General features: G+C 40.9%; 1 protein-coding gene across 8 annotated transcripts; it reads left to right on the top strand.

Annotated features, from left to right (window-relative positions):
* Window positions 1–1576: 1576 nt before the first annotated feature.
* RARS1 (arginyl-tRNA synthetase 1) lies at window positions 1577–24915 on the top strand. Of its 8 annotated transcripts, XM_036424559.2 has the most exons (16): window positions 2305–2429; window positions 2979–3113; window positions 6637–6828; window positions 6955–7143; window positions 8037–8145; window positions 8702–8802; window positions 9374–9495; window positions 11377–11497; window positions 13461–13590; window positions 14592–14696; window positions 17276–17454; window positions 17977–18086; window positions 20202–20307; window positions 22696–22868; window positions 23012–23259; window positions 24698–24915. In XM_036424559.2, the coding sequence occupies exons 4-16, from the start codon at window positions 6991–6993 to the stop codon at window positions 24805–24807; spliced, it is 1767 nt and encodes a 588-aa protein (XP_036280452.1). In that variant the 5' UTR covers window positions 2305–2429; window positions 2979–3113; window positions 6637–6828; window positions 6955–6990; the 3' UTR covers window positions 24808–24915. The 8 variants fall into 8 exon arrangements, with proteins under 8 accessions (XP_036280449.1, XP_036280450.1, XP_036280453.1 ...); XM_036424556.2 differs by lacking the exons at window positions 2305–2429; window positions 6637–6828 and adding an exon at window positions 1577–1679; XM_036424557.2 differs by lacking the exons at window positions 2305–2429; window positions 6637–6828 and adding an exon at window positions 1635–1679 and having other exon boundaries at window positions 20202–20302; window positions 22691–22868.
* Window positions 24916–27234: the final 2319 nt, after the last annotated feature.

The raw sequence follows: 27234 nt of genomic DNA, 5'->3' as shown, positions 1-27234 counted from the left end.
AGAAGGCCCTGTGTCTGCCCTGGCATTGAAGTCTCTATGAACAGTAGCTGGCCAAACACCAATCATGCATTCTGTTGTTGTATGCGGAATAAATAAAGTCGCTCTGTGCAATTGTGCACATCTATTCTCCAGAATCTTTTATTTTTTAAATATATTTTTATTGATTTTTACAGAGAGGAAGGGAGAGAGATAGAGAGCTAGAAACATCGATGAGAGAGTCATCAATCAGCTGCCTCTTGCACACCCCCCACTGGGGATATGCCCGCAACCAAGGTACATGTCCTGACCGGAATCGAACCTGGGACCTTTCAGTCCCCAAGCCAACACTCTATCCATTGAGCCAAACTGGTTTCGGCTGTTCTCCAGAATCTTTAGGAAACAAGAGCTTAAAAACGTGAATTGCCCTGCTCAGGGTCACTCGGATCATAAATGGCAGAGCTAGGGCACACCTGCTCTTTGGACTCCCCAAGTCCCTGTGTCTACGTTCTGGTTTCTGTTTCACTGTGTTGTGGTTACGTGAGGCCCCGAATCGAAGGGACTTTGAACATTGGGTTTGTAGGAATGAAACCATGAAATCCCGTGGTTTCTCTGCATGGGGGTACGGAGAAAGGGGGTGACTAGTATGCTAGCCTGAGAAGACCTCACTGGATCTGATTGTCTCATTCATAAAACCAAGTGAGGCCTTTTGGCTACAAATGTTTATAAAATACATGAGTGACGTTGATCATGATACATGAACATACAGGTTTCAGGTGAGGGTTTCTATGTTACACAATCTGTTTATTGCACCGTGTGCCCACCACCCAAAGTAAAACCTGTCACCTTTTTCTTTTCTTTTTAAAAAAATATATTTTATTGATTTTTTTTTATAGAGAGGGATAGAGAACTAGAAACATCGATGAGAGAGAAACATCAAGCAGCTGCCTTCTGCACACCCCTCACTAAGTACTTGCCCCCAACCAAAGGTACCTGCCCCTGACCAGAATAGAACCTGGGACCCTTGAGTCCATAGGCCGACACTCTATGCACTAAGCCAAACCGGTTAGGGCTCTTTTTTAAAAGACAAAAATTTAATTCAACTCAAATCTTTTGCAATTGTCATTGGCCCCAGAGGTCAGCTGCATCCTGGCTCTATTTGTAGTGTGCCTGGTGAACCGAGTCAAGAGTGCCCACAGGCAATCCTTGTGCTTCCTGCCTCTAAGAAAGCAACCTCCATGAGAATGGGGAGCTGTCTGACTTATTTCCAGCTTGAGTTCCGGCGCCTGGAATAGTGCAGGGCATTTTGAATGCACAATAAATGCTTGGTGAGTACATAAACAGATCGCTGAGTCCTGTGCCCATTTCACAGACGGGTAAACTGAAGCCTTTGAGAGACAGAAGCTGTAGGTAAGCGCCGCCTCTGACCACCGTTAAGTCCGTCCCAGCACACAGAGCAGCTCCGGCCCCAATCTCAGGACCGCAGCCCCACTTCCCACGGCTTCTCCCCGCAGTGCGTCCTGGATCCCGCCAGGGGGCAGCAGAGGCCGCGGCGCCCGGTCAGCCTCGAGCCCGCGGGGCGGGGCGCACTTCCGCTTCCGGGAAGTGCCGGCTGTTTCCGCTTCCGGCTACTTGTGGCGTGAACCGCCGGCGGGAGGATGGACGGGCTGGTGGCTCAGTGCTCCGCGCGGCTGCAGCAGCAGGTCGGGCGGCTGGGCCCCGGGGGAAGGCGGGGAGGGGAGGGGAGGGGCCGGGCCCGGCTCCCGCCCTGGCGTCCCGGAGGCGGTGGCCGAGAGGCAGGGCCTGTCCGGGGCCCCTCAGCCGCGCGCCGGGGGTCCCAGGACCCGGGCGGGTGTTGGCGGACCCCCTCTCCCGGGGGTGGAGAGAAAGAACCCATCGTCCCAGGGCCCGGAGACTGGGGTGCAGCGGAGCCGAGGGTCCCGGCCTCCCGTGCACCCTCCATCCCCAGACCAGCACCTCCCGCTGGGCTGGAGCCCGGCGAGTTCATGCCACGCACACGCGCGCGGTTTTAGGGGCTGCGGGGCGCGGGCGCGGAGGGAAGGGGGTGAGCGTGGAGCCATGGGCCCGGGGTTGCAGCTCAACCTCCGTCCGCTCCGTGATGCTGAGCAAGGGGAATTCTGAAAAGCCCAGGGACTTGGCTCGCCGCCTGCACAGCCACAAGCGAATAGCAAAAGCGAAAGTTGTGCAGTTGCATGAACTTTGGTGCCCGGGGAGGGCGGTGGGGTGGGAGGAAAGCAGTTTAAGTTAAATACTCACCGCGTCCAGGGGATTGGTTTATAAGCCCTCGCTCTGCAGTTCCCAGAGCTCACGCTGGTCAAGGAAACGGGCAGGTCGGCTGCTCCGGGTCAGCGTGGCGGTGTGAGCGCTGCTTCGCTGGCGGTGGTAAGGATCTTAGATGTAATTTCGGAAGTGTTTAGCTCAGCGCCTGGGAGGTAATGTGTGCTTATTTATGGTGGGGGAGAGTTAGTTGTAGTTATGTCCTGGTAAACATTCTTACATTTCAAGGACGTCTCTCCCCCTCCGTAACAGCAGTTAGGTTGGAAGCTTTACTTCCTTGTGAATTGGCATGTCTTTGATTTTAGATTTTAGCGTAAAAAGCCTGGTCTGGGATCTAAGACACTGGAAAGAAAAGGGGGCGTGGGGGGGGGGGAGAGGGAGATGGGAAGATCATTTTGTCCCAGAAAGGGTCAAAGGCAAACACTTGGGCCAAAGAAAGAAACCTGGGATATGAGGCTTATCCCATTGTGTGCTTAACACTCGTATTTTCCTTTCACAACACAATTTTCCCGTATTGTCAAGGATCACAGTGTCATCGAAGAGCTTGAGGAAGGGCAGTCCGAACTTATCAAAGGGAAAGTCCTTCGTCCCTATCATCTCTGCCCTGCCCTGTGGACAGGGGGACGGAGGAAGAAAGTTTATGATCCGGTTTACTACATCACGGAGGCCATCCGTCATAGAACAAAGTGCCTTTTCTTTTATAGGAAAGAGAGATCAAGTCCCTGACAGCTGAAATCGATCGGCTGAAGAACGGTGGCTGTTTGGAAGCTTCTCCAAATTTGGAGCTGTTGCGCGAAGAAAATTTAAAGTTAAAGTATCGACTGAATATCCTTCGGAGGGTGAGTCCCCCGGTTCTGGTTTCATTCTGCAGTTGGAATTATCGCCTCTCTTTAGAACTTGTTGTTAATGCCCATTCGGAGAGTTGACCTTGAGGAATGTGGACAAAGGAGGAAAGAAACCCTGCTTGCTCTTCCCCTGCCGTAGACAGGTTAGGGTTGAGTCACTGGTGCGGGTGATGGAGAAGGCGGTGCTGCACTGTCCTCCGGGGCTCCTAAAAGTGTGTCATCATACTGATTGTTTGGCCAGCTTCAAGGTGGGGTTGAGACTTTTTTCTTTTTGAGACATTTTTTTAAATGTATTTTTACTGATTTCAGAGAGGAAGAGAGAGGGAGAGATATAGAAAAATCAATGATGAGAGAGAATCATAGATTGGCTGCCTCCTGCTTGCCCCCTCCTGGGGATCTATCCCATAACCCGGGCATGTGCCCTTGACCGGAATTGAACTTGGGACCCTTCAGTCCACAGGACGACACTATCCACTCTGTCTAGGAAGACATTATTTCTTAACAGTTTATGGCTGTGCCTTTTTTAACAGAATACTTTTTAAATTTTAAATACGTGCCTCAATCAATGGGAAATATTTCAAAATACAGCCTCAGTCCTCTTCTGCCCAAAGTTGGTTATTTTACTATTTTATGTATTTATATATATATTTTTTAATATATTTTATTGATTTTGTACAGAGAGGAAGGGAGAGAGAGAGAGAGTTAGAAACATTGATGAGAGAGAGTCATCGATCAGTTGCCTCTTGCACACCCCCTGCTGGGGATATTCCCGCAACCAAGGTACATGCCCTATACCTGAATTGAACCCGGGTCCCGTCAGTCCCCAAGCCGACGCTCTATCCATTGAGCTAAACCGGTCTCGGCTATTTTTATATTTTATAGTGTCATAGTGGTTGGGTTCCTTTTCCACTTAATATTTCCAAACAATTTTTTTTTTCCATGAAGCTTGTGCTGTATTTGTTATTTAATGACCTCACAATCTAATAGTGTCTATCAGTTTTGTCAGAAAGTTGAACTTGCTTATGTTGGGTTTAATCGTTTGGCCAGCCTTTCAGGTCTGCTGATGACACATCCTAGGGGATGACCTCACTCTCATGCTTGTTCTCCTGCGTGTGTACTACTCTCAGCCGGGCTGACTGGCACAGTCCTTTTTCCAAAGTCGTCTCATTTATTCATCTCAGACTCTGCCTGCCCTACTCCCATGAAATCTTTTATTGCCTCTGTGTGTTCTGTTCTGCTTCAAATAGCTTTATCTTTCAGCCTTCTAAATTTCTTATCCATGAAATCTTCCCCAAAATACCTTACCTTTCTGATTACCTCATTCTTTCCACACTTATACTCATTTCTCTATTGTATTTTTTTTTTTTAGTTCAAAAGTATTATTAAGTGCCTAATATGTGCTCATGGCTATGTAAAAGATACAAAGGATGTACAGTGTATTTATTCTAATACACATGTCACTGATACAGATTAGCTCTGGTGTGTATGAATGAGAATGTGCCAGTGTAACGTGGGTGGCGCGGTGGTTCTTTCACAGATACTTTGGTCTACTGAGTAACAGCTCCTGAGCTGAACATAAGGTCCACAACAGAAAATAGCAAGCCACAGAAGGAAAAAAATACTGTGTGGGACGTCCATTCACTCTACCGTCTATTCCTGGAGCACTCTGGCCATGTGCTCTGACTTAGGAACACATATCGGATGGTTTACCTCCGAGGCATTTCACCGTTGTTTTCCTTAACTCAGCAGCTGCAACGCTTCCTTATCCCCTTCCCTTTAAGCTAGGGGTGTCGAACTCAATCAGAGAAGGGGCCAAAATCTAAAATCCAGCCTAAATCGCGGGCCGAATGGTTTACTGAACAGTCATAAACTGTCATTGTGATGGAAACGCAGCGGAGTGCAGTGATGACAGCGCGGTGCGGGCCACATTGCAAGGCCTGGCTGGACAGATTTGGCCCACGGGCCTTGTGTTTGACACATGTGCTTAAGCTGTCCTTATCTGCTTTAAGATGAAGTCTCATGTTTTAAAAGTTTTTATTGATTTCAGAGAAGAAGGGAGAGGGGGAAAGAGAGAAACATCAATGATGGGAGAATCATTAACCCTTTGCACTAGCATATCACTCGGATGTCCCCTCTCAGGGGACATTGCAGTTTATTAGTGATTACGGGGAATTGAGTTTCCGCTGCAAAGTAGCGTCGAGTAGCTGGTAGCCAATGTCCAGAATGGTTCGGAGTGCAAAGGGTTAATCAGCTGCCTCCTGCACACCCCCTGTAGGGGATCAAGCCTACAACCCAGGCATGAGTCCTGACTGGGAATTGAACCGTGACCTCCTGATTCATAGGTCAGTGCTCAACCAGTGACCAACACAGGCCAGGCTAGGCTCATTTCTTGCCACAGTGCTACTCAAGTCATAGCTTTTGTTATTTTTGCCATTATTACTGCCATCATTGATATTTTGATAAACATAAAATTGTGACTAGTGTGTGGGCAACATTTATTTGTATTCTATTGAAAGCATATGAGTTCAGGCACTATTTTTTTACCTGTTGCACAGCAGCTACAGTGCTAGGTGTCAGGGACGGTGCCATGAATAATGATTTTTCCTGCCTCCAGGGGTCTGGTAATGGAGACACATAATTCTGAGAAGGTGTGATAAGTGTAGTAATAGAGGTAACTAATTATATACCATCTTAAATTAAGGTATCCCACTTCATAGAAAATGAGAGAAAGAAAGTAGGAGTAGTCCAACATGGGATTATTTACCAGTAAGACAAAACAGCCTGTTTTTCTGATATTTAGATATTACCTATCATTTCATGCCTGAAAGAGGTCACCATTTTAATTAAGAGAAAACATGAATACCTTTTCTTACTATTATTATTTTTTCATTACAGTTTACAATTTTATATTATTTTGTATTAGTTTCAAGTGTACAACATATTAGTTGTTTTTTATATGTTTTATTGATTTTTTTTTTTTTTTTTTTTTTTTTTTTTTTTTTTTTTTTTTTTTTTTTTACAGAAAGGAAGAGAGAGGGACAGAGAGTTAGAAACATTGATGAGAGAGAATCATCGATCAGCTGCCTCCCACACACCCCCACTGGGGATGTGCCCACAACCAAGGTACATGTCCTTAACTGGAATCGAACCTGGGACTCCTCAGTCCGCAGGCCGACACTCTATCCTAGGGGTGTCTAACTCAATCAGAGAAGGGGCCAAAATCTAAAATCCAGCCTAAATCACGGGCCGAATGGTTTACTGAACAGTCATAAACTGTCATTGTGATGGAAACGCAGCGGAGTGCAGTGATGACAGCGCGGTGCGGGCCACATTGCAAGGCCTGGCGGGACGGATTTGGCCCGAGGGCCTTGTGTTTGACACATGTGCTCTATCCACTGAGCCAAACTGGTTTCGGCTATAAAGTTGTTTTGTTTTGTTTTGTTTTTTACTTGTTTTTGCCCATAGAGTTTTTACTTCTAGCATTTGATATATGTCAAATTCTATACTATTTTTCCAGAACTCTAGAGAAGCAAAGAAGAAGATTTGGTCAGCTCTTCATACTCCCTTTTCTCAATTTCTGTTCTGATAAAATAACTATAGAAAGAGAACTTGGGGCATTTCCTGTTTCTGTCTTACATATTCTGTGGGATAGACTTGTCCTGTTACGTTTCCTAGTGTACCCCAGATCAGAGAGCACTGCATTGTGAGTGTGTGTTATCTTTGGTCTTCACAAAAAATTTGAAGCTTTCTCTAGATATTTAGGAAAATTTTATATGACAATTTAATATTTTATTGACATATTTTTATTTTATTATTATTTTTTTTTAATCCCCAGAGTCTTCAAGCAGAAAGGAACAGACCAACTAAAAATATGATTAACATCAATCGCCGCCTACAAGAGGTCTTTGGCTGTGCCATTAAGGCTGCGTATCCAGATTTGGAAAACCCTCCTCTACTAGTGACACCAAGTCAGCAGCCCAAGTTCGGGGACTATCAGTGTAACAGCGCTATGGGTATCTCTCAGGTGAGTGCGACAGTGCATGATGGAGCACTCTGGGTGGTGTGATTTTCTTACACGTTAGCTTCCTCATTACCTTCTGTATAAATAATAGTACATTTTTGTTTCCTCAATGAAAATAACATTTCCCACAATTCTGAACAACTTGAGAAAAGGGATTTTTTTTAATTAAAAAAAATTTTTTTACAAGTATTCCCAGTATTTAAGGGCAATAGTAGGTACTGTTCTGTTTTTGTACTTCTTTCCTGTTGCAGCCGGGGTTGCTGTGTGTGTCTGGTGAGTGTTAGAGGATGAGAGAGTAAAAGTTAGCCATTTATCACCCAGCATTTCCATCCAATATTTGATGCACCTGTGGTGGCTTTGAGGCGTGCTGATGGATTTCATGTCCAGTCAGAATTCCCTGTTTTTAACAGCTTGTCTAATGCGTTTGTGGTTAATTGCCCAACTTTGGGACTTTTTGCTTTCCTTTCTTTGTTGAATAGAAAGAGTTCAGCTAAAGAGTTCAGATCCCCTCTCCCCCCTCCAACAATGTGTGTCTTCGTTGGGGTCAAGATTATAAGGGTTGTTGTAATTACCCAAGTCTGCATATTGGAACACTCGGGATTTGAAAATTAGAAATGTAAATACCTTGGAAACAGTAATAAAGTCTTTGTAAAAATGTTACAGATGTGTGGCAACTCATTCTGAAGTGGAGATCATGTGGTTTGGGCACTTTGTATTCCTCTTGAGATTATTGATGCTTGATGCTTTAATCTGTCCATATACAAGGTCATTGGATTTCTCCACTTCTGCCTTTTGATTGGTCTATGTGTCAAATGCATCTAATGCTTTGTCAGTTGTGCATTTCTGAGTAACTTGCTGAAACTAGTATAATGAAATCGTTTTGTATTATATTGTAGATGCTCAAAGCCAAGGAACAGAGAGTTAATCCAAGAGAAATTGCCGAAAACATTACCAAACACCTCCCAGACAATGAATGTATTGAAAAAGTTGAAATTGCTGGTCCTGGTATGACAGTGTTACCCTCCTTAAGTAGTTGTATTGATGCTGAGCCCTTTTTTGGAATAAAAATGAAAACCATTGTTAAATATAAATGTGGGATTAAGACTTGTATACTGAACAAGATGGGAAAGCACCTTGGACTGAGGGTTAGGAAACTGGGGTTTTAGTCTAGACTTAGCTGCCTGATCTTAGGTGAAGTTCCTTTACCTCTCTGATTCAGTTTTTCTTCAGCAAAAAGATAGATAATGGCAGATAAGTCTATGGCGAAAAGACTGTATATTTTTTGTTATGAGGTGAACAGATCATTTGCTGAGAGTGAAGGGGCCCTGAATTAAGTCAGCTCTCAGGACAGTGGGAAGGTCTGGAATGAGTGCTTAAACGGAGCTGACAAGGGGCCTCAAGTCAAGGCCCCAATTGGTCCTAGAACCCTTAAGAGCTTTGCCAAAGCCAGTTTAGCTCTGTGGAGCCAGCATAAGTGAAATCAAGAAGGTCTTTGGAAGAAAGCAGTTCTTAAAGATAGGAGGCTGTCTGATTTTTTTTTCTCCTCTCTACTGTTCATTAGGTTTTATTAATGTCCACTTAAGAAAGAACTTTGTATCAAAACAGTTGACCAATCTCCTAGTGAATGGTGTTCAACTACCTGCCCTTGGAGAGAACAAAAAGGTATATGAACAATTTTAGTTGATATACTAATGTAATACTTAAGACTATATGAAAAGTGCTGTAACTGGGAATGGCTTTTCTCATTGAGATTTCATCATTAATATGTGAGATTATGACCATAACTACAGCATAGCTTTTTCCTGGATCTTGCTTACTACATGATTTTTCTTTTTACTTTATTTTATAAGGCATTTGAAGTAGCCAGCTGATGTTTTTGAGGAAACAAGCATAGATAATTTGTATAAACGAATTTCATTCTTTTTCAATTAATTATGGCCAAGTAAATTCATCAGAAAAACATCGCAGTTGAAGTACAGCCAAGCTATTATTTAAGTCTGAGTTTGTTATTACATATTACTAATGAATGTGTTAGCAGAATAAAATGTTTCTGTCCCATTTAAAAATTTATTTTATTGAACGTATTTGATACATAACGTGCAGATGTAATGTGTATATGTTACTTTGATTTATTTATATGTTGTGATATGATTGCCTCTGTATTTATCACATTACATGATTATAGTACAACATTGTTATCTATAAAAATTTCTCTTTTTATTTTCTATTCCAGGTTGTAGTTGACTTTTCCTCTCCCAACATAGCCAAAGAGATGCACGTAGGTCATCTCAGGTCAACTATCATAGGAGAGAGCATGTGCCGCCTCTTTGAATTTGCAGGATATGATGTGCTAAGGTATATACTTTTGTCTTTAGAGTGTTCTATAGAAAATGACAATGTCATTTGAGAAAGAACTTTTGACTATATCAGTGTTTCATGAGTGTGGTTCTGCTCTTAATCACCAGTAGGCTTTTAAAAAACTATGTCCTGGGCCTCTCCTCTGAACTAATAACTGTGGGTGAACCAAGGAAAGGTTCATTCCACAAGTATTTCTTGAGTGCCGTATTCTAGGGGTTTATATTCTAATATGAGGAGAGGTAGGCAAGGGACTTGAGGGCTATGGCAGGAAATTGGGATTTTTATTCCTAAGTATAATAGGAAGCCACTGGAGAGCCTTAATTAGTAGAACCAAGTATAGACATACCTTGGAGATACTGCAGGTTCAGTTCCAGACCCACCACAATGGAGCGAGTACCACACTAAAGCTGTTCAGAATCTTTCTGCTGGTGGAGGGTCTTGCCTTTGATTTTTAAAAAATGCAACTTCACCCTAGCCGGGTTGGCTCAGTGGATAGACCGTCACCCCATGGACTAAAGGGTCATGGGTTTGATTCTGGTTTCAGGCCCAATCCCCAGCAACCAATCTGTTTGTCTAACTTTGATGTTTCTGTCTATGCCTCTCCCCTTCCCTTTCACTCTCTAAGAAAAAAAAAAAAAAAAAAAAAAAAATACAGCGGGGAGGGGAGGAGGATCTGGGGGAGATAATAGATCAACCGAAGGACTTGTATACATGCATATAAGTACAACCAATGGACATAAAATGCTGGGGAGGGAGGGGATGTGTGGGAGGGAGGGAGGGGGGCAAAAAAAATAAAAAAAAATCTGTATATATACATATACACACAAACACACACACACACACACACACACACACATATATATATATATATATATATATATATATATATATATATATATATAAGCAACCGTTATGGCTGACTGAATGACTGGTCACTATGATGCTCACTGACCACGAGGGGGCAGGCGTTCAACATAGGAGCTTCCCCTGGTGGTCAGCGGGAGTGCCACTCAGTCAGAAGCCAGGCTCATGGCTGGTGAGTACAGCAATGGTGGGAGGAGCCTCTCCCACCTCTGAGGCAGTGCTCAAGATCAGCGAGCCAAGCAGTAAGGAGCAAGCAGGCAGTGGTAAGGAGTGAGGAGTCCTGGATTGTGAGAGGCATGTCCAACTGCCAGATGTCCGACTATAAGGATCAGGCATAAACTGGCAGTTGGGCATCCCCTGAGGGGTCCCAAATTTCAAGAGGGCATAGGCCGGGCTAAGGGACATGCAGACCCCACACACACATACACACACACACACACACACACACACACACACACACTCCCCGTGCATGAATTTCGTGCACTGGGTCTCTAGTAAGTAAATAAAAAATGCAACTTCTGTGAAGTGCAATAAAGTATGGCATAATAGAATGAGGTGTGTCTCTAATCTACTTAAATACTACTCTGGCTTCCATGAAGAAGCCAAGCAAAGAAGCAATTACTGTAGTAATAAGTTAGAAGGCTATTGTAATAATCCAGTTAAGACGTGATGTGGTGGTTTGAAACTAGTTAAAAAGCAGTGAGAAATGAGAAGTGATTGGATTGGCATATCTTTTGAAGAATTTTGTCCATTGACATTTGAGAACCACTGGTACAAATTACACTGAGATAATTGTTGAAAAGTTATTTCCATAAAATTGTAATGACCAACATTGGCTCAACTATCATTGTCCCAGTCAACTACACAATAAGCAGATAGCAGACCATTGGTAGAGACTTCATTCGTTCAGCAAATCCTGGAGACCTGTTCTATGCAGTCTGTGTTACAGAATGTACGGGCACCTAAATATTAATGTTTCTCATTTCAAAATTATGTTATGTTCTTTGGTATCAGAATAAACCATATAGGAGATTGGGGAACCCAGTTTGGCATGCTCATCGCTCATCTGCAAGATAAATTTCCAGATTACCTATCAGTTTCACCTCCTATTGGGGATCTGCAGGCCTTTTATAAGGTTTGATATCATTTATTGTTATATTTGTGTATTTACCATTTCTCGTAATTATTCATTTTCCTTAGGGAGTTGAGAATGGTATTTGAAGCTGCTGTGGTTCTGAGTAAAAGTTGCTAAGCAGCTTCCTGCCCCCTAAAACATTCTCTGCTATTGTATTGATGTATACTAAAAATTAAGTTTTCCCACTTTACCTACTACTAAGTGAATTTAGGAGTTTGTTAACCAAAATACATTTTAGTATTTAAAATGTTTTTCTACCCTCTTCCAGTATTTAAAATGTTTTTGGTGCTGTTGTTTTCTCAGTTTTATATATTTTGAAAATGTGATTAAGTATATGAAAAAAGTTTTTAGTTTTTTAAATTTATTTCTTTTTTTAAATATATTGATTTCAAAGAGGAAGGGAGAGGGAAAGAGCGATAGAAACATCAATGATGAGAGAGAATCATTGATTGGCTGCCTACTACACATCCCCTACTGGGGATCAAGCCTAAAACCCAGGCATGTGCCCTTGACAGGAATTGAACCTGAGACGCTCTGTCCACTGAGCCAAACCAGGTAGGGCTGAAAGAACAGTTTTTAAAAGACAACTTCACTGCCCTGGTCTGTGTGGCTTGGTTGGGCATCATCCCATGTACTAAGAACTTACTGTTTTGATTTCCCCATTGGGGTCCACGCCTGGGTTGTGGGCTTGCTCCCCAGTAAGGGCGCATGCAGGAGGCAGCCAACTTATGTTTCTATCTTTCTAAAATCAACTTTTAAAAAGCATTAAAACTTTTTTTTCTAAAGTTCACCATAAATCCTACCTTTAAGTCAATCACTGTGGTCAACCTTCTTTGATATTTTGATTTATCCATAAATGTATTACATTATTTGTAATCTGTATATCTAAAAGCCTAAGAGACCAGACTATAGGCTGGTAGCTATGATGCGCACTGACCACCAGGGGGCAGACACAACACAGGATTTGCCTCCTGATGGTCAGTGGGCTCTGAATGAGGCAAATCTATTAATGCAAGAAGATATTCATACCACATTGCTAAAATTTCAAAACTACAGTAAAAGAAAAGTCCTGTATTTCCTGTTTTTGTTAAAATATATAGGTGTGTATTTTCAAAGAAATGTCTAGAATTATGTACCAAAGTTTTGTTATCAATGGTTAGTTTGTGGTGGGAATTAATATATTAAATATATATATATTTAATCCTATATATATCCTATATATATTATTTATTTTCTTTACAGTAAGCATGTGTTGCTTTTAAAATTAAAATAAAACTGTGAAAATAATTTTATTTTCAATTTTAAAAAATATGCAGTCCCTAACTTGTTTGGCTCGGTGGATAGAGTGTCAGCCTATGGACTGAAGGGATCTGGGTTCAATTCCGGTCAAGGGCACGTGCCCAGGTTGTTGGCTCGATTCCCAATAGGGGACATGCAGGAGGCAGCTGATCAATGATTCTCTGTCATCATTGATGTCTGTCTGTCTGTCTCTCTCTCTCTCTCTTCCTCCTTCCCTCTCTCCCTCTCCTTTCCTCTCTGAAATCAATTTAAAAATACATATGGTCTGGACCGCATCTAAATGGAAAATAGAGTCCAGTTAAACTAGACCTACCTGCTAGCTCTTCTTTGTTATTCCACTGGAACACAAAAGCATTGGTGTAAGTAGGCTTTTGTGAACTAGAAAAGTTAGTACCCTGATGAGAATTTTGTATTTTCAAGTAAACTGATTTCATAAAAGAAATAATAGCAGTCTTTGACATGTTCGTTTATAATAATAATCTTGACTATTGAGATATACCACTTGTTCTGGTTTCCTAACTTTCCACTTCCTCACTCTTTGGCTTTTTGGTGGGTTTTGTTTTTTTGGTTGTTTTTTATTTTATTTTAGAAATGAACAGATGCTCAATCTAGAATATGAGGTTGGCTCTTTTTATAAATCTTATTTTTCTTTGTTTAAATACAGGAATCCAAAAAGAGATTTGATACTGAGGAGGAATTTAAGAAGCGAGCGTACCAGTGTGTAGTTCTGCTCCAGAGTAAAGATCCCGATATCATAAAAGGTTGGAAGCTTATTTGCGATGTCTCCCGCCAAGGTGAGTTTCTGGGCTTTGTTCATTCACTCAGCAAGGACTGCTGCATGTCGATGCCTTGAATCTTTCTTCAGATTTGATCTTAAATGGCATGTTAAGCTTTCAAAGACTGGCAAATAGACTTTTAAAGCAAGTTAAAGCAGGTAGATAAGCAGGTAGAAAATTTAACTTTCTCAGAAATCAGAAAAGATTGATTAGGAAAGAAAGTGGAAAGGAAAAAGAAAAGACCCCTATTCACGTAGCAACCAAAGCTATATATAACACACGGGAATAAATTTATCCAGAGATGTGTAGGACTGATATGAAGAGAAATAGAGAAATACACAGCAGATGTAATAGAATGTTTAAGTGGAGTATCATGCAAAGTCCCCTACTTGCAGAAATTCATTTGTCATTTTAAGACAATTTCAAGTTTTCAAACTTGACAAGTAATTGCAAAGGTCACTCTGAAGAATAAACAAACACCAATAGCCAGTAAACCTTTGAGAAGGAAGACTAATGATGGCTGTTTCGTAGCACTAGATAGTAAAATGTTTTATAATGCTACTGTCAGTAATACTGTGTCACTAATGCCTGGCTAGACAGACAATTAAATGGTACAAATAGGAAGAGCTAAAAGGAAATTGAGTAAATATTTGATCTTCAAATAGGAAAAGCCTTTCTTTTTTTTGTTCATATTTAACTTTTTAAAAATAAAATTTTTTTAATTACACAAGAAGTATTATACATATTCTTTGTAGGAAAAATGTAATAATGGACAGGAAAAAGAAAAAAATTACCTATAGTCCCACCAACTGGTTAATATTTTGATGTGTGTTTTATCATATTGCCACATTTTCAAATGGCAGTATGTATATAATGTTCTGAATCATACATTTTTAAATATATTTTTCTTCCTTCCAAATGGTTTAATTAAACAATAAAGTTATTTTACTGTAAGATGCATGTTTCCTCTCTGTTTAAATTCTTAACCATTTTCTTCTTTTGGTGACTTTTTCCCCTAGAATTTAATAAAATCTACGATGCATTGGATATCTCTTTAATAGAGAGGGGGGAGTCCTTCTATCAAGATAGGATGAATGATGTGGTAAAGGAATTTGAAGATAAGGGTAGGTGCTCCTTTTTTATTTTAACTCATTATGGAAATTTAGCAAAGGCTAAAATGGAGAGATTATTATAGTGCCCCCTCCTCCTACACTCCATGTATTTGTTACCCAACCTCAATAATTATGAATACAGGACAACCTTATTATGTCTGTTCACTGCTTACATCATATATTTCACCCATAACTAATTTGGTATGTGTCTACTAGTAAATGAACAGGCTCTTCCTCCCACTCCAAAATCACAGTACCATTATCACTCCATGAAATTAATGATAATTTCTTATATTATTAAGTGGTTCATCAGAGTTTAAATATCCCATATTGATTCATAATCTATTTAAATCATGAAGTGTTGTGTTTTTGTGGAGCTTTTTTTCAGAGTCTGAACATTACATTTGTTTAAAATATATCTTAAGTTCTGTAAATCCATGGGTATCTCTTCCTCCTTTTTTTTCCTTTTGTTGTTGGAAGAAACTGAGCCATTTGTTTTACAGAATTTCCCATATGGTGCTATTTAACGTAATTCCCCTCTATTTTAAAAAAGAGGCTTGGTTAAATTCTGGTTTGTGTTTTCCTTCCTTATTTTGTCTTTTATTTGCAAGAATGTAAACAGTGTCTGGTTGGCTTTTTGTGATACTAAGATGGATTCAGGGGTTCAGGTGTTGTCACCTGATCTATCTTTAGATTTCCCCACTGGACTTTCCCCAGTGGTTTTAGGAGCTATTGATGATGATGGCTTTGATCCATTACTACATTAGAGGTTGGAAAATGGTGGTGTTCTGCCATTCCTTTGTTACCTGCAATTTCTCGTGTGCAGAACTTTGTCACATAATTTTGGTTACTCTGATGTACAGTTTATATAAGACAGTAAAATGCTTGGTTTTTTAAAAATCAATTTTCAGAATAATAAATTAGTTTCTTAGCCTCTTCTAGATATGACAACTGAGTTGTTCCTAGCATTATTATAAATGAGGTTTAGTATATTTTATATTTTTCAATCACTTGCTTTATTATTTTTTGTAATGCTCAAATTATTCCATTTTTGGCTAATGGATTTTAGAGAGAAACATCGATTGTCTCCTCTACACACCCCAAGTGGGGATTGAACCCACAACCTGGGTATGTACCCTGACCAGAAATTGAATTGACAACCTTTCAGTGCATGGGACAACGCTCAACCAACTGAGCCACACCGCCCAGGGTGGGATCATACTTTTATGTATTTATTTTTTTAATTTTTATTTATTGACTGATTGATTTTAGAGAGAAAGTGAAAAATTGATTTCTTGTTTCACTTATTTATGCATTCTTTGGTTGCCTCTTGTATGCACCCTGCCCAGGGATAGAACCTATAATCTTGGTGTATCAGGACAATGCTCTAACCAATGGAGCTACCCGGCCAGGCCTGGAGCCATACTTTTAACATAAAATTTTAGCTCATTTGGTTACAGTGGTACTGATATTCCAATGTTGCTGGTTTGATTCCCTGTAAAAGCAAATACAAAAATCAACCAATGAATGTTTAAATAAGTGGAACAACAAACTGATGTTTCTCAAAAAAAAGGATAAAAATTTTAAAACTCTTTAATGATAAGAAGATGCATAGAGAATGTAGTAACTTCCTTGGGTCACATGGCTAATCCTATATAATAAAGGTGTGATATGCAAATTGACCCTCACACAAGATGGCCACCCCCAAGTGGTCAAAGATGGCCGGCGGGGGGGGGGGGAGGGGGGGGAGGTAGTTGTGGGGGACCAGGCCAATGGGGGAAGGCAGTTAGGGGCAACAAGGCCGGCAGGGGAAGGCAGTTGGAGGTGACCAGGTCAGCAGTGGAGGGTAGTTGGGGGTTGCTGGACCAACTGGGGCGGGCAGTTAGGCATCTATCAGGCTGGCAGGCAGGCAAGCAGTTGGGAGTCGGCAATAATGGATTGTGAGACATCCCCTGAGGGGTCCCAGATTGGAGAGAGTGCAGGCTGGGCTGAGGGACCACCCCGTTCCCCGCCGTACACACCAATTCTGTGTACCAGGCCTCTACTAAGGGATAAGTCTGAGATTCACACTGAGGCAAAATTTAGCCACCATTTTATAGTGTCTTTATTTAACCAAGCATTAATTTCTTAAACTTTAAAAAAGCAAAAATTATAGTATTTCTTGCACCTAAGCCGTAGCATAGTATTTGGCACTCTGTAGCACTCAAATATGGCTGTTAGTATTGTCATTATGTTCTTTCAACACTTTTTAAGAGGCGGAGATAGAAATTGCATCTCTGTCCTAGGATAGGCTATAGCTCCCACGTGAAAACATAGCATGGATTTACATGTGCTATATCTACTGAGCAGGTGGCTCCCGTGAGGTGTTCTACAAAGAGTTTGGGAGTCAAGTGTAGAGTAAACCCAGAAATGGTCAGGATATCTCTGAAAATACCCTGGTGCCAGACAACCTTGACAGTGCCATTTTGCAAGATGCATAGGTCACGGAGAGAAAAAAAATCATATAATGTCTTATACATATCCTGTAATGGGTAAGCATTTGCATTCTTTCAGGGTTCTTTTAACATTATTAATAAAGATTATTCTTCTAGGATTTGTGCAAGTGGATGATGGGAGAAAGATTGTATTCGTCCCAGGATGTTCCATACCTTTAACCATAGTGAAATCAGATGGAGGTTATACCTATGATACATCTGACCTGGCTGCTCTTAAACAAAGACTAATTGAGGAAAAAGCAAATATGATTATCTACGTGGTGGACAGTGGACAAGTGAGTTTGTAGATTCGTATGTGTTCTTACATTGATTAGAGATGAGACGGTCTGGTGAGGTTTTTGGCATTTGGCACTTGACCAAATTTTCCCCAGAGACTAACATTCAGAACATCATTTGTCACATAGGAAAAACAGGGCATGAGTTTGGCCATACTTGGCCACTTCCCTGCTCTTAAGCTTGTCTCCATAAACAGGAAACTTACTTCTCTGACTCGCAGAGACCATTCCCATCTGAAATGGTGGTGTGTGGCAGAAATTTAATTGGAATTAGTGTGCATGAACCTGCCCTAAATTCAGTTGCTTTAAAAAACCTTTGGACATTGAAAGTCTAGGAGTCCTGTTCTTACCGTTTCTCATATGGAGGTAATAAAAATAGCTTTTACTAATATATTACATTTGCCTTGCAAGAGTGGGGAGTGATTTCAATTTTGTAAACCTTTATCTTCAAGCATAAGAGCTGTAAATCTTTTTATTATTAGAAAGTTTACTAAATAATTTTCTATGTCTGTTCTTTTGTAGGCTGTACACTTCCAGACAATATTTGCTGCTGGCCAGATGATTGGCTGGTATGACCCGAAAGTAACTCGGGTGTATCATGCTGGATTTGGTGTGGTGCTGGGGGAAGACAAGTAAGTCTGGGAAACTAAGGGGGTAAGGGTACACCTGACCGCCCAGATTTCTTTGGAAGAGGCTGTAGTTCATTTGATTACCATGTTAGAGTTTTAAAAATCGACACTTTTTAAAGTCTACATATGTACTAATGGTGAACCCAGCTGAGCTATTTTGTACGTATGTCTTAATCACTGCCAGAGAATGTAACCTTTTAGGGGATTTATACAAAGTTGAATGAAAACCAAACTATAGAATTAATAGTTTTCATTCCCACACATCTAAATTGTAAATCCTATCACAGTTCCTCCTTAGATTTCCAACAAAATATTCAACAATATATTTCAAGCATTTTGTAAATGTCTGAGTTTTAAGGTTCACAGTTTCCATTTTTGTGCTTATCTCAAAAATATTTGTTAATATCCATATTTTCAGTTTTTCTGTAATCCAGTTCTTTCTCCCCATTCTCTTAACTTTTATGAAATAAAAAGGTAAAAATACAAGCAAATATTTATATACAGTGTTCATCAATTCCAAGGCACAAAATATTTTAACATTTTACATTCAGTAGAGATTCATTAGCTATTTAATTAATATGTCTTTAAAATCTGTGGCATTTTAGATTTGGTGACAGCCCAAATACTACCATTAAACAAAGACAGTAATGCTTACAATAACCACATGAAGTAGCTCTGGCTCAAGATACTTTACTAGCCCGGGTACAAAAGCCCCAATTAACATCAAAGGCAGGTAGGTGTGTCAAAGTATTATTTTAGATGTAGATTATCTGGAGATCAAAGGCTTTGTAGGCATCACCAGCAAGGTGTTTAATTAAAGTGTATGGACCTTCTGTAGAGCTGCACATCTCTGGAATCAGAAAACACTGACTGGGACCTCATGATGCTCGTGGTCCCTAAGGTGCTGAAAAACTCACCAGTGAGTTGAGTATCGCTTATAGCATCTTAGTTTTTTAACTGTTGAATGTTTAGATGAACATTTAGATGATTATTCCTATAGTTAGGGACATTATTAAATTTGCTTTTATTTTTATGTTTATCACCAAAATATATCTTGACATTTAACTTCCTTAGGTAATGGCTAAGGAGTTTTTGTGGTGGTGGTTTTCTATTTCTGCACTCTCAGCATCATGTTATTATGGCAGCTAGCCCATTAAAATGAAGACGAATTTCAATGATGGCTAACCATTTTCACCAACTCCACAGAGAATCACTCTGCTTCAGATGATAGGCTCCTTCAGGGAAAAGCCACATTCTAGGGACCTTTATGCACACATCTTGGAGCATCCAGCTGATGCAATGTGCAGCAGGTGCTCAATAAATGGCATCCAGCTGAAACTGGTTTGGCTCACGGTAGAGCATCGGTCTGCGGACTGAAAGGTCCCAGGTTCAATTCTGGTCAAGGGCATGTACGTTGGTTGCGGGCACATCCCTGGTAGGGGGTGTGCAAGAGGCAGCTGGTTGATGTTTTTCTCTCATTGACGTTTCTAGCTCTATCTCTCTCCCTTCCTCTCTATAAAAAATCAATAAAATATATATATTTTAAAATGGCATCCAAGGAATAACAGAAGGATGATAAATAAAATAATAAAGCATTTATTGTAAAATGTCTTAAAGCTGAAAAATCTCACCAAAAAAATAGGTGGCAGAATCTCTGAGCATTTTAGTGTAAATATTTAAATATGGAAGGCTGCCATATTTACCCAGGTAGGGAGCAACAAAAAAGACCAATTCTTGCAAAGTGGTGATGCTAAGGAAGACTTCATTTAGCCCTTTGGCTGGGCTTTGTAATGGGTATCATTTCATCAGACAAGATTTGCAAGTTGTTGGACACTCAAGGGGATGGTATAAGGAAAGCCAGGCAGTATTTCATGTATTTCTGGGATAATAAAGGTGTTTTAATTCTGTGTTAAAGGACAAGAAGATCCTTTTTTTTTTTTTTTTTTTTTTTACAGAGAGGGATAGAGAGTTAGAAACATTGATGAGAGAGAGACATGGATCAGCTGCCTCTTGCACACCCCCTACTGGGGATGTGCCTGCAACCAAGGTACATGTCCTTGACCCGAATCGGTCTGTTTCAAACTATATATAATTAGAAATTTCAATAAATTTTTTTAGGAAGAAGTTTAAAACACGTTCAGGTGAAACAGTACGCCTCATAGACCTTTTGGAAGAAGGACTAAAACGATCCATGGACAAATTGAAGGAAAAAGAAAGAGACAAGGTAATTCAAGGCCTATGTGCATATGGTGTACCATGCATTGTGTTGTGATTTTTGTTTGTTTTATTGATAGAACTGTGAAGATAGTCCATTTACATCAGACTTTTGTTACTCAGACTTTATTGCATGGTGAGTTTGTCTCATGAGTTGCTGAACATTTATTTATTTATTTATTTATTTATTTATTTATTTTAAATATGTTTTATTGATTTTTTTAGAGAGTTAGAAACATAGATGAGAGAGAAACATCAATCAGCTGCCTCCTGCACACCTCCCACAGGGGATGTGCCTGCAACCAACGTACATGCCCTTGACCGGAATTGAACCTGGGACCTTTCAGACCGCAGGCCGATGCTCTATCCACTGAATCAAACCGGTTTTGGCTAAACATTTATTTTGAAAATACAGTTTTGGCGTTTACAAAGCATGGCTTTTCTTCTTTGTTAATGTGGCCTAGTATCTCTGCCTCTGATTGGTAGTTTCCCTGTCATTGCTTTGAACCAATGATGGGAAAGGTATTCAGACTGAGACAGTTTGAGTCTCCAATCTACATCTGCTGAGCTCCTTTCTCTGGGAGCGTTTGTAGAATAGTCATAGCAGACTACCACCCAAGGCCACGGATGAGCCATCAGAATAGGCAACACAACAGGGAGGCTTATGCTTTAATTTATTAAAAATTTCCTAGGAGCTTCCACCCGTAATATATGATTGTTCCAGTCACCTCATACTTTCTTCTGTGAAGGGTTTGTTCAATTTTTTGCTCAGTGTTTGTTTTAAACCGGAAATGTTTATTAATATTTACCTACACATTTAGCTGTCCTGTGAACTTTATTCCTTCCTGCAGTTTTTTTACTTTCATCTAGGATTATTTCCTTCAGAAGATCTCCTTTTAGTAGTGTGTGTGTGTATGTGTATGTGTGTATGTGTGTGTGTATGTGGTACAAATTTTGTCAGGAGTTGTCTGAAAGCATCTTTATATTGCCTTTAGTTTGGATGTTTTTATTGGGTATAGGATTCCAGTTGCTAGCTGTTCTTTCAGCATTGCATTTTTATTTTTATGTTTTTTTTGAGAGAGGAGGGGGGAGAGAGAAAAACACCAATAGGCCTGCCTCCTGCATGCCCCCTACTGGGGATCAAGCCCACAACTCAGACATGTGACCCAACTGAGAATCAACCTATGATCTTTGGTGCACGGGACGACACTCAACCACTGATCCACACCAACCAGGGCGCTTTCAGCATGTTAAAAACAATGTTCCATTGTCTTCTAGCTTCCGAGTTAATTTATCCAGTTTTTATTTATTTTTATTGATTACAGAGAGGAAGGAAGAGAGAGAGAGGAAGGAGGGAGGGGAAGGAGGAGAGAACGAGAGAGAAACATTAATGATGACAGAGAGAATCATTGATCGGCTGCTTCCTGCATGTCCCCTACTGGGGATTAGCTTGAAACCCCTGGCATATGCCCTTGACTGGAATTGAACCTGAGACCCTTCAGTCCATAGGCCAAGGCTCTATCCACTGAGCCAAACCAGCTGGGGCAGGAGGTCATATTTTTATTCCCAGTCAGGACACACTGGGGTTGCAAACTCAATCCCCAGTTTTAGGACCATGCAGGAGGCGATTCTCTCTCATCATTGATTTTTCTATTCTCTCTCTCCCTCTCCCTTCTTCAATGAAATTAATACAAATATATTAAGTTAGAAAATGTATGACCAGCTATTGGCAAAACAATGCATGAATTCTTCCTTTTATTTTTTAAAAAATTATATATTTTATTAATATTTTACAGAGGAAGGGAGATGGAGAGAGAGTTAGAAACATCAGTGAGAGAGAAACATCAATCAGCTGCCTCCTGCACACCCACTACTAGGAATGTGCCTACAAGGTACATGCCCTTGACTGGAATCAAACTCAGGACCCTTGAGTCCGCAGAGCGATGCTCTATCCACTGAGCCAAGCTGGTTAGGGCTTTTCTTACTCCTACTTTTGACACTGTTTTGATTTCAATTAATTACTTGACCCTAATTTTTTAGTTTTTATTTTACTATCTTGTTTGCTCTCTACTACCTCAGAATCTTTATGGAATGAAGTGGGCATAACTTAATAATTGCTTTCAGTTTCATATCTATCAATACTTAATACATTGGAAAAAATATTCAAACTGACACCTCATACTTTATATATATCAAGTTTCTCATAGAAACATTCTTTATTATACATAGCTGACGAGTTGTATTTTCATTATTTTCTTTATGGCTGGGCTCATGTTGCTCCGCAGTTTAATGATACAGGAGCAGCATTAGATTCTCCCTATCCCCGTTTCTGCCCATGAGACATAGTACAAAGGGCAGTGGTCAGTAAGCTGTGAAGTTGTTTCTGTTTCTCCACAAGGTTCTAACCTCAGAGGAATTGAAGGCTGCTCAGACGTCTGTTGCTTATGGCTGTATCAAATATGCTGATCTCTCCCATAACCGGTTGAATGACTACATCTTCTCCTTTGACAAAATGCTGGATGACAGAGGAAACACAGCTGCTTACTTGCTGTATGCCTTCACCAGAATCAGGTAATTGTGGGTACAGCATTGTCTTGTTTCAAACTGAATGACAGTGTTTATATATATCAGTCACTTCGTAGTCTGTGTTTTCATGTGAAGGAGAATGTGCTTAACAGAGGAATGGTGATGGTGGGTATTGCCTGATTTTCCAGGTCTATTGCCCGTCTGGCCAATATCGATGAAGAGATGCTCCAGAAAGCCGCTCGAGAGACTGAGATCACCTTGGACCATGAGAAGGAGTGGAAATTAGGCCGGTGCATCCTACGGTTCCCTGAGATTCTGCAGAAGATTTTAGATGACCTGTTTCTCCACACTCTCTGTGATTATATCTATGAGCTGGCAACCACTTTCACTGAATTTTACGATAGCTGCTATTGTGTAGAGAAAGATCGACAAACTGGTAAGTGCTGCTCCACTGGTCACATTGCAGAAGGAACACCTAAAGGCATTTATTTGAATTGGGTATAGTTGGTTTTCATGTATAATGACAAAATTGCACTAGCTCTACTAAAAGCACAAATGGAATTCTTCCTCCTATTTCCAAATTAGTCTAGTTTTCTCACCCCGGGCACATGGCATGAAACCATAAGTCTCCAAAGAAAACAATTAGAAGACCATTCACTAGGAATAAGATAATTTCAGTGTGACTGAGGGTTCCAGGACACGTCTTTGGGGGTACGGTACTTGATAATGCAGAACTGCCCTTGGGCGGGGGTAGGGGGGTTATATATATTTTTTTACCTGAGGCTTTCTGCTCTGTCTTGTTACAGAGTTAATGAAGTAGAGTGAATTAATGTGTCACAAAGCAAGTAGATATTTCCGAGGTTCATGCCTGTGAACTGAAACTTTATGAAGAAAATACATCTCACCATTATCATGATATTTAAGTTTATACTTTCACTAGAGGCCCGGTGCACAAAATTTGCACGTGGGGGTGGGGGGTGTCCCTTACCCAGCTCCTCCCCGCCTTCCGCGCAGCCTCTGGGAAGATGCCAGTCCTGGGGCCTCCTCGGGGCCCCGGCCCACGGCACCCAGCAGCCCGGGTACTCGGCTTGGGCTCTCAGGTCCAGCTTGCCCGCCAGTGTGGTTTGTATCAGCTGCCATGGCATTCAATCCTCAAGAGTCGCCCCCTTGGACTGTACTACTTGGTAGTGGGGAGGGGGGTGGCCATGGCGGCAGTGATTTGATGTCTGTGGTGCACCCGCTGGACACCCCCCACTGCGGTGACACACTGGCCATATCTGCACTGCGGGCAGGGGGCTTCCAGTCTGCAAAGGGCTCTGGGCACCCATAGGGCTCAGCATTGTCTTGTTTCAAACTGAATGAAACAAGTGTCAGGAACTGGAAAGATCCATTTTTCTGGGTCCTCTCCACCTTCCGCGCAGCCCGCACCCAGTCCTCTGGCCAGAGGCCCAGACACTAGGCTTGCATTGCCGGGACACTGCCACCGCCAGCGTCTGCTATGGGTGTCGGCATTTTGTTGCAGAGTGACGGTTGATTTGCATATTACTCTTTTATTAAATAGGATAAGACCTTGAGGCCTGGGAAAGAACTCTAAATTTTAAAAGGAAAGATGAAATTTACACTTGTAAGAATTTCAAATCTTGTATCTGTTGTCTTATTATCAGATAAAAACAGACTTCTTGAGCAGAAACACCTTAATTTCTTGGATTGTCTGTGTAGTTTAAGGTAAAGGTGATTCTGTTAAAACCCCAAAGCATCTATGGGTTGGTCTACTCACTTCTCAGTAAAGTCCAGAAGTAGCATAGATTCTTTTAATAACAATTTTCAAAAAGAAAAACAAATTAGTTACTATCTTTGTTCTTCTGTCTTCTCAGGAAAAGTGTTGAAGGTGAACATGGGCCGTATGCTACTGTGTGAAGCAGTGACTGCTGTCATGGCCAAGGGCTTCGATATCCTGGGAATAAAACCCGTCCAAAGAATGTAATCTTTCTAGATTTGAACTCTGTGTTTTCACCAAAGTGGCCATTCGCACTGTTGGCTTTTTTACAATCGTGGATATAAAAACAAGTAAAGGAAATTTGTCAATTATCTATATAACATGTGGTTCTTTATCTCGAACAACGAGGCTTCTGAAAAGAAAAAAAATGCCATCACAAATGTGTTCTTTCTGCTAAGCATTAAATCAGAATGACTTGGTGGAGGGCATCTAATCACAGGGTTTGTGTGCCACTGTGAGTGTTGATTGGCGTGGCAGGGATGTTTTCTATAATTTAATTAGATAAGGAGTCTCATATATTGAGCCCTACTATAGGCCCCGTAAACTTTTCAAACCTTCATTGTTTATCCCTTATTCCGTTGTTCTATCATAGTTATGCCTATTTAACAAGTGACAAAAGTGAGGTTCCGCAGAAATAAGGAAATTGCCCTGGATAGCTTGGGAACAAAATTGAGATTCTTATCCATGTATATCTAACTCCCAAATTTAAGCTATTTGTAGGCCTGGGTTCAAAGAAAGGATCAAGGAAATCTAGCAGACTGGAAAATTTCCTGAAGGTCCAGATTAACTCAACGTCTCATTGGTCATAAGCCAATCCTAGTTGCAAGGGAAGCTGGAAAACTTGAATATCTAAACAAGGAAAAACAGGATTGCCATGATATGCTTAGATCAGTCAAGATCATTTCCTGAGCTTGGTGTGTTATTTCACTCCATGAAACTAGAGTTCTGCTAGCAAGACAGAACGTGGAGATTTATGTTCTGGTTATTAATCCTCACCTGAAGACATATTTTTCATTGATTTTCAGAGAGAGTAGAAGGGAGGGAGGAAAGTAAGGGGAGAGGGAGAAAGGGAGAGGGGAGAGGGATACATCAGCTCCTTGCTCCCCACCCTTGTCCCAGCCGGGGGCAGGGGGCAAACCTGCAACCCAGGTTTGTGCCCTTGACCAGGAATTGAACCTGTGACCCCTTAGTGCATGGGCTGACGCTCTAATCACTGCCGTGGGCACACCAGCTAGGGCAAGAAGGTGGAGATTTTTTATGACAGGGAGGAGTCATCAGAACTTAGGCTAATAGTGATGCCTGGGGCATTAGTTCATGTAATATTCCAATACAACCCAACTGAGAATTTAAAGAAACTAACACAAATCCTTGAGAAACAAGTACTTAATAAAAATGAATGATATTACTCCATGCTATTTCCAAGGGCCTTCAACTTTAAAGAAACCTTATAATTGATCTTAATAAGTTATAGCTATCATGGTATGTAATAAAATTCAGGTCATAAAAATTTTATTGAGGTTAATGAAAGTACATGGGTCAATTGAAATTATTTAAAATATATTTTTATTGATTTCAGAAAGGAAAGGAGAGAGAGAACCATCACTGATGAGAGAGAATCATTGATTGGCTGCCTCCTTCACACCCCCTCCTGGGGATTCAGCCTACAACCTGGGCATGTGCCCTTGATCGGATTCAAACCCAGGATTCTTCAGTCCACAGGTCAGTGCTCTATCCACTGAGCCAAACCAGTAGGGCTCAGTTGAAATTTTTAAAAATTAGCTTAAAATTTTGTGTTTGGCATGCTTTGCATTTCCATATCAGCCAACAGTTTTATGACATAAGGAGATTACAATTGTGGGGATTTTGAGGTAATTAATTTATAGGAATTTGCAGTTTACAGGACTTGTAGTGTGGACAATCCAGCTAGCTTCAAACTCAGTTTCTTACTCTGATTTTTGGCATTTTCATTATGTGTGTGGGCATGGGCCTGTTTGGGTTTTTCTTGTTTGGGGTTGGTTCTCTGTGACTCTTATACTTGTGTAACTTTTTCCTTAACCAGGTTAGGGAAGTTTTCTGCCATTATTTTTTCAAACACGTTCTCCATCCCTTTCTGCCTCTTCTGGCATACCTGCTATTTGAATATTGTTTCGTTTCATGTTGTCCCACAGCTCTCTTAAGCTCTCCTACTTTTTAATTGTTTTTTTCTTTTTGGCTCTCTGATTGAGTGATTTTTTTTCCACCATGTCTTCTAATTCACTGATTCGGTCCTCAGTTTTGTGTAATCTGCTGTGTATTCCTTCCAACATGTTCTTTATTTGTGCTGTGTCATTCTTTATTTCCGACTCTTTTTTCAATTATATGTTTTCTCATGCTGTTGAGCATCTGTTATTCTGAAGTCTGTTTCAGATAATTTTTTTTTTCATTCTTTGTTGTTTCAAGTATTACATATTGTCTCCCTTTTCCCCCATTGACTTCTCCCTGGCCATTCCCACCCCCTAGAACACATGTGTCAAACACAAGGCCCGCGGGCCAAATCCGTCCCGCCAGGCCTTGCAATGTGGCCCGCACCGCGCTGTCATCACTGCACTCTGCTGCGTTTCCATCACAATGACAGTTTATGACTGTTCAGTAAAC

The sequence above is a fragment of the Pipistrellus kuhlii genome, unplaced genomic scaffold (assembly GCF_014108245.1).
Source record: "Pipistrellus kuhlii isolate mPipKuh1 unplaced genomic scaffold, mPipKuh1.p scaffold_m20_p_8, whole genome shotgun sequence".
NCBI lineage: Eukaryota > Metazoa > Chordata > Mammalia > Chiroptera > Vespertilionidae > Pipistrellus > Pipistrellus kuhlii.
This window is presented reverse-complemented; position numbering and strand designations above follow the sequence as displayed.

Coding starts and splice junctions, on each gene's coding strand:
- RARS1 (XM_036424556.2), top strand. CDS start 1,635: ATGGACGGGCTGGTGGCTCAGTGCTCCGCGCGGCTGCAGCAGCAG. Junction 8,803..9,373: donor CCCTTGGAGAGAACAAAAAG/GTATATGAACAA, acceptor TTTCTATTCCAG/GTTGTAGTTGACTTTTCCTC. Junction 13,591..14,591: donor TTGCGATGTCTCCCGCCAAG/GTGAGTTTCTGG, acceptor TTTTTCCCCTAG/AATTTAATAAAATCTACGAT.